This window comes from Coloeus monedula (assembly GCF_965178545.1).
Source record: "Coloeus monedula genome assembly, contig: HAP1_SCAFFOLD_73, whole genome shotgun sequence".
Classification (NCBI taxonomy): domain Eukaryota; kingdom Metazoa; phylum Chordata; class Aves; order Passeriformes; family Corvidae; genus Coloeus; species Coloeus monedula.
In genome coordinates this window covers 1,310,921-1,321,662 of record NW_028120821.1, presented here as the reverse complement: position 1 = coordinate 1,321,662, position 10,742 = coordinate 1,310,921, and the positions used below count along the sequence as shown (strand labels likewise).

The following is a 10,742-nucleotide window of genomic DNA, read 5'->3' as shown; positions in this document are numbered from 1 at the left end:
GAGATATCTTAGAGGAACAAAGAAGATAAACCGCGTGCATCCCAGGAAGACTGTTCTCCCATCAGAACTCACACCTGCCACGGGAACTGGCAGCTGCAAATGAGGCTGGAGACTGCGGAGGCACCGGAGGGGGGTGCCTGCCTTGAGTTCTGAAGCGATCCAGAGCACCGAGGGGGCGGCGTGCTGGGGGAAGGGGCAGAGACCGGAGAGGGGGGAAAGCTGAGTGAAGTGTAAATGCCTTTCTGGGCTTAATGAATATGTAACAGTTTAAGAGAGTCCTTAAGTCCACAGTAAAATGAATGGAGGGCGCCTCTGGCAATATTGCCAAGCGCCCCAGCGCTGTCATTTGCCTTTGTTCGACTAATAAATGTTCAATATTATATTGCTAAAAAATTCAGCTTTTGTATTCATTTTCTACGGAGAGAGAATAAAGAGAGAGAGTGAAGAGAGAGTAAAGAGAGAGAGAGAGTAAAGAGAGAGGGAATAAAGAGAGAGGGGAAATGAGAGAGACGATAAGGAGAAAGAGAATAGAGTGAGAGTAAAGAGAGAGAGAGTAAAGAGAGAGAGAATAAAGACAAACATTGCTGCTACAGAACGTCCGTGCAGTCCCAAACGCCTTCGCACACCGGCCCCAGTGTCCGTGCTCGGGGCTTCATTTACCAAGATATGAATATCGATCTCATATCGATATCCAGCTGAGACAGACAAAAGCTCTCTGACAGTTTAGAGTTAGAAAGTGAATGTTTTATTGGCGCCGGACAGCGGCGTGGAACAGCTTCCTAATGCGCAGTGTCCAGCTATGAACGGTTACCGAGTTCATTCATCCACAAAAGTGATGAATATCCAAAATACAAATACATATTTATAACAATGACCCCTCCCATTCTCCGCTTCGTATGGAAATGAGCTTGAATGTCATTAAGCATGCCTAGTGCGTGCTCTGAATTGAGTCGCTGCTCTCGAATTGGGTCGGTGGTCCCAGATCGATGAAGTAAGCTCATCTCCCTCACTTGGACCTTTTTTGCCTTTCTGAACTTTAACAATCTTAATTACTTTAGTGACCTCCAAATCTCCTCTTGCCTGACTTTTGAATAGGTTCCCACAGAGGGAGGAAATTGGGAATTGTCCTTGTTCCCTACACCAGCTGATCAATATTTCTGTTCCTCGTTCTAAGCACAGCTAAACAAACACACAAATGACAGATCATCAATTATTCCGTAATCAGTTACTAACATCTTAAAAACCATTTCAAATCTAGCTTTCTTAACTATTTGAATTAAGTCTAGTCCAGCTCAAATTCTTTCTAATTCTAACCAATTTCAACACAGCTAGCCTATAACTAAAATCTTTATGTTTCTTTTAAATCTGTGTTTCAGGGTGTCACCATGGCCACGGGGCTGCCCCAGGGCAGAAATCCCCTGCGGAGATACCGGGACCGCCTGTGTGAGATGGGACGCCAAACACACCGGCTTTAGTCTCCTTGGGATGAAGAAACGTGATTTTTAATCTCTTTGGACAGAAAAGTACTTTTGATTGCATCAGTCTGTTGTACATGACGTTCAAAAGGTATAATAAATACTAAAAAGGAATAATGATAAATACCTGTGGTTCAAAAGGCATAAAGAAGCAGTTGGGCATAATATATCTACTGACAAAAGATTTAATAAAAGAAAAACTATACTGTAATAGAATCTTTCTTCTGCATTTTCATCAGAGGTTGTCCTTGAGTTTTTAAACTTAAATTTCTTGTTTCCTCTGATCTGCTTTGTTTTGCAACCATTGAAGATAAAATGAGCAACATCAGGACCAAATCAACAGCTGGGTGCAAAGCCTCAGAATGAATGTGGAGCTAATGGAGGATTCACGGGCTTTACACACGTGTGTGCACAGGCGCAGAAAAGCATCGCTCCTTTTGGAGGCTGCATTACAGCACACGGGTGGTAAAATCAGATTTACTGCTGTTTTCACAGGCTTCCCGGGCAGCACTTACCAAGGATCTCCCCAAGGCCAGTGAGTGATCGAGGACAGATGAAGGGCGAGCTTTGCCCGCCTGGCCGCTGCCAGCCAGCCGCGCTGCGGGCAGAAAGGCCGGGGCGGCGGCGGCGGCTTCTCCTTCTCAGCGCCCCGCATGAAGAGAGGCGCTGAACGGCGCCGGCGCCGCGGCGGCTGCGACCGCCCGCGCAGGGGCAGCGGGGCCGCGGGGCCGGCAGGGCAAACACGGCAAACGATTCCCCGGGGCACGACCGAGACCAAATCAACTGCTCCGTGCTGCGAAACCCTGCAGAAACCCTGGAACTGGGGGCATTTGTTGGCAATGGCACTCAGGAGCAGCAGTTAACCTGTACCAGCTATTACATTGTACAGGAGGTTATGATCCAGATTATACAGGTATCTTATAACTCGAGCTATATTAGCATCTTGGAACTCTGACCCCAGTTATAATGTTAACTAGTTAATACCTGCATAGAAAGGTTATTCTTCACATGTTTACACATAATTCACGAGCAGCAGTTCTTTCCTCCTAGTCGTAGAAAGAGGAGGAAGTGAGGACATGCAGAGAAAGACAACTTGGCGGCACCAAGGTCAGTGGAAAGAAAGAGGGGCAGGAGATGCTCCCAGCGTCGGAGTCGGGATTTTCTCTGCAAGCCGTGGTGAGGACTGGGATAAAACAAACTGTCTCCCTGGGATCCATGAAGTCCACGGGGGGATGCAGAGATCCACTCCCAGCCCGTGGGAAAAGGTGCTCACGCTGGAGTGGGTGGATGCTACAAAAGCTGTAATCCAGGGGGAGACCTGAACAGGGAGAGAGGGCTCCTGCTTCCAGAGATAGAGAAAGAGGGCCCTTGCTTCCAAACTGAAGCAGCTGATCCTTAAAAGACTACACCCCATGCACTGATGACCCACGCCTGCAATTTTGGGAAGGCTGTTCTGCCCGTGGGAGGGACTCACGTTACAGCAGGCTGGGCAGGACTGATACTCGTGAAATTAGAAACACGCTGGAGAAGTGCACAGAGAACTGTCTCCCTGGGAAGGAGCCCACGGCAGAGCAGAAGAAAGAGACTCCCCTCCCTGAGGGAACTGAAGAAAGATCTCGAGCGATGAACTGGCTGAAACACTCCCAGGCCCTGTCTCCGTGCGCTGTCGGAGGGAAAGAGGGAGGGGATGGAGGGGGAAAAAGGTGTTTGAAAGGCTTATTTTATTCCTCATTATCCTACTCTCTTAATAATAGATTTACTTTATGCCTTTAAGTTTGAGCCTGTCTTGAACTTAGAATGTTTTTCTCCCAATCCTTATCTCAACTCATGAGCCCTTCGTAACAATTTTCATGGCTACCTGGTATTTTAAACAGTGTCAAACCATGACAGTGGCCCTTGTGTTCCATGTGGCCCCTCTCTGTCACAAGTGACCCTTGGTTCCATGAGATTCCATTGTCCCACACTGGTCCCCAGGTTGCCCTGAGGCTGTTCTGTGTCACAATGGACACTGGATTCCACAGGAGCTGGCAATGGCCCAGTGGCACCTGCGTCCTCTGAGGCCCCGCCTTGTCCAAGCAGAGCCTTGGATCCATGAGATTCCATGTTGTCACAATGGCCTGCTGAGTTCCATGGGGCTGTGCTGTGCCACAGTGGACACTGAGATCCACGTGCCCTGGCAATGTCCAAGTGGCACCTGGCTTCCACGAGGCCCCGCTGTGTGTGAAGGTGACACTTTGTTCCCCAAGATTCCATTGTGTCACAGTGGTGTCCTGGGTGCCACGAGGCCCCTCTGTGTCACACTGGAGCCTTGGTTCCATGAGATTCCATTGTGTCACAGTGGTGTCCTGGGTGCCACGAGGCCCCGCTGTAAAACAGTGCACACTTGGTTCCATGAGTTTCCATTCCATCAGAATGCTCTCTTGGATTCCATGAGGCCCTGCTGTGTCCCTAGGGAGCCTTTGTTCCATATTTTCCCACTGGGTCACAATGGTCTCCAGCGCTCTATGAGGCCACACCATGGGACAGTGGACATTTGCTTCCATGAGATTCCACGGTGTCACAATGGTCTCCTGGGTGCCATGAGGCCCCTCTTTGTAACAGCTGAGACTCGGCTCCCCAAGATTCCCTGGCGTCACTGTGCTCTCCTGGGATCCATCAGGCTGTGCTGTGTCACAGTGGACACTTGCTTCCTCCAAGGCTGCAGATGTCCCAGTGGCACCGGGTTTCCTTCCATGAGGCCGCGCTTTGTCCCAGTGGGGCCTTGGTTCCATGAGAATCCACTGTGACCCTGTGCTCCCCTGGGTCCCACGAGGCCTTGCTCTGCCACAATGGTACCTTGTTTCTACTCGGCCTGGCAATGTTTTTGTGGCCCTTGTGTTCCATGGGGCCCCTCTCTGTCACAAGTGACCCTTGGTTCCATGAGATTCCGTTGCCCCACAGTGGTCTCCAGGTTTCCATGAGGCTGCGCTGTGTCCCAATGGACACTGGATTCCACAGGAGCTGGCAGTGTCCCAGTGTCACCGGTGTCCCAGGAGGCCCCACTTGGTCAAAGTGGAGCCGTGGTTCCATGAGATTCCACGTTGGCACAGTGGCCTGCTGAGTTCCATGAGGCTGCGCTGTGTCCCAATGGACAATCTCGCTGTCCCCGGCTCTGCCCTGCCACTGCCAGCCCTGCCCTGACCTCTGCCCAGCCTCACCCTCTGTGCCTTGGACACACACATGCCCTGAGCTCATCCTCCCTCTGGGTGCTTCTCCTGCCCCAGCGCTGCCCTGGGAGGGTTCATTCCTCACAGGAGCTGCTGTGTTTGTGCTGGTGCATTTTATAGCTCTGCTTCTGCCTCTCTGCCAGTTGTGTCTCCACAGAGCTCTGCAGGGAGAAGATTCATGGAATCGTGGAATGACAGAGGTGGGAAGAGCCCCCTGAGCCCCCTTGGCCGGGCTGTGGCTGGCCTGGAGTTGCCTTTGCCCAGAGCAGCCCCTGGGCTGCTGTGCTTAGCACTGGTGGCTGCAGCGGGGTTGGTCCCAGCCCAAGGCTTTGGCTGTCCCTGAGCAGGGCTGGCCCCGCATGAGGTGTCTCTGCAGCCCCCCAAACCATGGGCTGGGGGTGGGCAAGTGTTCCCGAGGGCACAGGGAGGGGACAGCTGGGCTGGACTGACCCAAGGGATCTCCCATTCCATGGGACGTCGTGGTCAGCAATGAACTGGGGAAAGGAAGGGGATGGGGGTGGCGGGGAGGGCTGGGGATGTTTTTTGTGAAGGCATTTGTCCTACAAAGCACGGAGTACATGTGCTCGATCCTTTCCTGCCAGGAGGTGGCTGCACATTGTCTGCTGATGGGAAGTAGAGAATCGATCTCATTTGTTATTTCTTTACTTCCACATGTGGCCTTTACCTTTTGAGGCCCTTGCTGAGGAGGTGCAGAAGCCCAGAAGATCAGGACTGGTTTGTGTGTCCCCAACACCGAACACTGGATGGCTGCAGGACCAACCAAGGAGTGTTGGGAAGCACAGCCAAGGATCCCTGGCAATACCACGCTGTGAGGGAGAACAGACTGTGGCTGGAGAAGGGGCCGTGCAGATAAAGGCAGCACTTTTCCAGGACAAACATCCTTGCTCTGGCTCCTGGGCATAAGCACAGCACGGCACAAGCACAGGATTGAGGTGGAGAAGTGGGCGTGGACTGGGGGAGATCGAGACCACCAAAGACCCCGAAGCCTCTGAGCCATTTCCAGAGAGGTTTAGCAGAAGGAACTGCACGTGATAACTGATTTACACAGAAAGTGAGACACTTATCTCCAGGGCAGGGAAAACTGATCAGTGAAAAGGTCCTCCCACAGAGCCCAGGCACACAGGTGCCCAGCCCCCTGGACATCCCATTGGCTGAGCAATGCTGGAACCAGGACTGGGGATCTCTTCTTCTCTCTCTCTTGTTTTCTTTCTCTCTGCCCCTCTTTGGTTCACCTCTCTGTCTCTCTGTGTCTCTCTGTGTCTCTGTCTCTCTTCCCTTTCACCTTCCCTCTTGCGCCTTTGTTGTACAAAACCCACTGCCATGGCCTTACATAGCTCAGGCACTGACAGACCAATTTCTATGCCAGATGTGGAATTAATTAATAAAACTCCCTAGGCTTTTGTGGACTCTCTGAGTGTTTTCATTTCATTCAGCCACGAGCATCTACAAAACTTGGGTGTTTCCTTCCCCTTAAGTCTGGGCCATCACAGAGAGAGGGAGAGAGAGGGAGAGAGAGGCTTGCTGGGCCCCTGATGGGGGGGGGTTAAATGATGATGACATTTAACCCGCCAGTGTCCTTTTGCTCAGCTTTTCTCTAGCAGGCAGCGTTAACCAGATGAGGCTGCTCAAGGGCTCCCAGCAATTGTGATGCCTTAGATTTTAACTTTTCTATTTTTCAAATCCTGCACTGCCTAGTGTGTAACTCAGAAGTTTCTTGTGGCCTGTCAGCTGCTGTTCTCTCATGCTGGTTAGACATAACAAGCCTCTCCAAGCTTGCTCTCCAAGGACACCCAGATTGTCCTAGGCCCAAAATGTGTAAACTATCTTAAGAAGGGGGGTAAACTTGGGGAAATTACATCATTAACTGAAGTTTTAATTGGAGAATTAACCCTGATATGCAAATGAACCAGACTTACAAAAGTATGAAGAACTTGTGACTCGGGGTCCATCCTGGGTGTTGCCTTTTTGACTGCCCAAGGTGTACCTTGAAGGCCCTTCAAATAAATATTTACCTTTATTCCCTTATTCTTGTCTAGTCTCTGTTTTCAGCTGGCTGCCCCAGGCATCAGTTTGGCATTGCCCACAAAGGACTTGGAAGTGCATTTTGTCCGTGGTATAGAGGGAATAGATGAATGTTCCACAGCAGCCAAGGGCTGGTCACTGAGGGATGTCACCAGGGAGTGGCTGCCAAGAGGACTCTGTACCACGGGTGACACTTGACCCTCATTGTCCAGCCAAATTCCCACCCACCCCATGTTCCACTGCTTCAGCCCAGCTCTCACCAACCTGGCTCTGAGGAGAGCCCAGCAGATCCTGGCACAGGCCCTGCTAAAGTCTGGGCACACAACATCCCCTTCTTTGCCCTGCCCCAGGGCCTCTGCAATCCCTGCCTTGTCCTGCCAGTGCCTGGAATAGCTGCAGGAGGATTTGCCACATCCCCTTCCCTGCTGAGCCTGACCAGTCTGGGCCTCTCCCAGTCCCCTCCCTGCCCTGTTTGCAGACTGGTTCCGTGTCTGCCCTTCCTGAGTGCCCAGGACCCTCTGCGATGGCTCCGGCCTTTCCAAGGGCTTTGAGAGAGGTCCCACAGTGACACTGCCCAGCCTTCCAAACATCCCTGACACCAGAGGCCTTTTCCACATCCCTCGGTTCCAGGTCAGTGCCCAGAACACAGCACAGGCCTGTCCAGGTCCTGGGGGCAATTCCCAAGGGAGGCAGCTCTGATTTCTCCCCACAGACCCACCACTCCGGTGTCTCTCTGTGCAGCCCTTGGCTGTCCTGAGCATTTCCCCTGGAGCCTCCCTGCCCTGGACGTTTCTGCCCATCAGGCTGAGGCCAAGGGGGTTGAGCAGCGCATGAGGATGATGGAGGAAAGGGCTGGATCAAAGTGTCTCAGGAGGCTGTGCTGGGCAAGGCTGAGGATGCTGCAGGAAACAGTGGCACTGGTGAGGTGAGAGGAGCAGGGGAGAGACCTTGTGCCTGCCCAGGCTGGGCAGGAGCTGCCGCAGGATGGAGCTCTGAAGCACACACAGGATGCACCTGTGAACACGGCAGGGGAAGACTGGATCTAAAAACCAGGCTGGGAAAGCAGAGAGCAGGAGTGTCATGGTGTCAGTGCAGGGGAGCTGCAGCACTGGGGACTGAGCACAGAAGAACTGCTGCAGTGTGTTGGGGCTACCAAAAGTGTCAGGAGTGTCAGAACAAGAAGGAACTGCTGCCTGTAGGTGACAGAACTCCCCCGAGCCATGGTGCAGTGTTTGCTGGAGACAGCCCTTCCAGCCCATGAGTGTTGCAGAGAGCAGGGCTGGCACAGCCAGTGCTGGTCACCAGCAGGAAACACTCTGTACGTGCCACAGGTGCAGGAAACGGGGGTGGGTCACGAGAGAGGGGAGGAAGAGATTTTTCTGAAGGTAGAGGACATTCCCCAATAGGGAAGACTCCCTTGATGTTGTCTGATTGTCCCAGTCCCCTTTTATCCACATTTGTCTTTTCACTTCACCTTCTTTAACTTCTGTGTGTCCCCGTCTCCTGCTTGGGCACCTGTGACCGAGCACTGGTTTCTCTGCTCGGTGCTCATGGAACCCGTGAAGGCAGCTCAGAGGAGGGACCCCTGGAGGTGTTTGTGCCTCTGGCTGCATTCCACTGCCCAGCTGTGCCCTGTGCTATGGCAAAGGCAGAAATGCTGTGTGCTGGAGGGCAGTGCCGCCCCTGCCCGCAGAGCCCTTGGAGCCTGCACAGGGAGATGCTCCACACCTGGGCTGCTTGCCCCTGGAGAAGAACTTACGCCTGACTGTGCTGCTCTGCAAGAGTTCTTTCCCCTCCACCTCTGCACAGAAGTCCTTGTGCCTACAGTCAGGGGTCTGAAGAAGCATCTTGGAAAAACAGACCAGGGCAGGGTACTTTATTGTATTTAATGCACAGAAAACAAGCCTTTTGAAAGACTTTGGGTTACAAAAGAAAGGTAAATATTGATGGAAATTGCTATGAGTAAGGATAGTCACTTGTGGAAAATATTACCATAGTGCAAAAATAATAAAAAAATGCACCCATAAAAAAAAGGAAAATAAGAGAAAAAAGGCTGAGGTTGTAATGGGTTACATTCTGGAGATTCTGGAGCAGAAAAGAGTCAGTTTAGGGTTTATGCAAACCAGCAATCACTTTCTTCAGAGAGTTTCTGAGCTCCTGGTTCCTCAGGCTGTAAATGAGGGGGTTCAGGGCTGGAGGCACCACCGAGTAGAGAACTGACAGGGCCACATCCAGGGATGGGAGGAGATGGAGGGGGGGCTTCAGGTGGGCAAACATAGCAGTGCTGAGGAACAGAGAGAGCACGGCCAGGTGAGGGAGGCACGTGGAAAAGGCTTTGTGCCGGCCCTGCTCAGAGGGGATCCTCAGCACGGCCCTGAAGAACTGCACATAGGAGAAAACAATGAACACAAAACAGCCAAAGAGCAAACAGGCACTGACAGCGATGAGCCCAAGTTCCCTGAGGTGGGATTTGGAGCAGGAGAGCTTGAGGATGTGTGGGATTTCACAGAAGAACTGGCCCAGGGCATTGCCCTGGCCCAGGGGCAGGGAAAATGTATTGGCCGTGTGCAGGAGAGCGTAGAGAAAGGCACTGGCCCAGGCAGCTGCTGCCATGTGGGCACAAGCTCTGCTGCCCAGGAGGGTCCCGTAGTGCAGGGCTTTGCAGATGGACACGTAGCGCTCGTAGCACATGATGGTGAGGAGGAAATCCTCTGCTGAGAGGAAGAACAGAAAGAAAAACACCTGAGCAGCACATGCTGAGTAGGAGATGTGCCTGGTGCCCCAGAGGGAATTGTGCATGGCCTTGGGGACAGCGGTGCAGATGGAGCCCAGGTCGGTGAGGGCCAGGCTGAGCAGGAAGAAGAACATGGGGCTGTGCAGGTGCTGGCCGCAGGCTCCGGCGCTGATGATGAGGCCGCTGCCCAGGAGGGCAGCCAGGGAGATGCCCAGGAAGAGGCAGAAGTGCAGGAGCTGCAGCTGCCGCGTGTCTGCCAATGCCAGCAGGAGGAAGGGGCTGATGGAGCTGCTGTTGCACATTTTGAGCCTCTGGCCATGGAGTGCTGTTGAAGGACGAGACAGTGAGGAGTCAGGGGAGACTTTGCTGAGCAATGTCCAAGCCCTTTCTCCTGGCCCTGCCCCCCAGTTTTCCTTTTCTCAGAGCCCTTCCCTCAGCCCCGTGCCTGGAGCTCTGCTGGGATCTGGCCCCATTGCTGTGACGAGCAGGGGCTGCGCCCATGGACAGCGAGGAGTCAGCTCTGCTCTGCTGCAGCGGGGACATGGGAATGGGGACAGGGGCCGGTCCTGGGGCTGGACTCCATCAGCCCAAAGTGCTCCTGAGGCAGAGGAGCTGGGCAGCATCTCCTGTGCCAGGGCTAAGGAACGGTGATGGCCAAAGGCACTTTGAGAGGGTTTCCTGCTGTGCCCAGGGAGAGCAGAGAGCTGTGCAAGGCAAGAGCATTGGCTGTAACTCAGAGAAGGGTGAGGGGAGCTGCTCTGTTGCTCCATCTGTCCCCAGCTGCCCTTCCTGAGATCGAGGGCAGTCACTGTGTTCCCCTGAAAATCAGCCTGGCACAGCTGAGAGCAGAGGGACCCACAGCCGAGCAAAGTGGCTGAGCCTTTCTCAGAGTCTCAGCCCCACTGCTGGCCAAGGACACTCCCGGCCCCAGTGTCCCCTGGAAGGCAGCTCACAGCTGGGATGGCATCCCGAGGGCACAGCGAGGGTCCTGTCCATGGCCCTGCTGGAGGAGAGCCGGCTCATTGCCAGCCTCCCAGCCCGGCGTGCCCAGAGCTCCCGGGGCACAGGGAGCTGGGACACCCCATTGCTGTGCTCAGCCTGCACAGGAGGAGCCCCAGGGCTGGGCCTGAGCCTGCAGCTGGAGCTGCCATTCCCAGAGAGCCCCTGAGCAGCGCCAGGAGCAGCTGAGCAGGGCAAGGAGAGAGAGCCGGGCCCTGAGGAAAAGCCTTTCCCTGCGCAGCGCTGCCCAGCCCCTCCCGGGCAGCACCAGGGCAGGACAGTCGC

The 10,742-nt window shown here is 53.7% G+C and overlaps 1 protein-coding gene across 1 annotated transcript; it reads right to left on the bottom strand.

The window, feature by feature from the left end:
• Window positions 1-8,830: 8,830 nt before the first annotated feature.
• On the bottom strand, window positions 8,831-9,760 carry LOC309585586 (olfactory receptor 14J1-like; the record flags this gene model as incomplete). Its single annotated transcript, XM_082303533.1, has 1 exon — window positions 8,831-9,760. The coding sequence occupies one exon, from the start codon at window positions 9,758-9,760 to the stop codon at window positions 8,831-8,833; it is 930 nt and encodes a 309-aa protein (XP_082159659.1).
• Window positions 9,761-10,742: the final 982 nt, after the last annotated feature.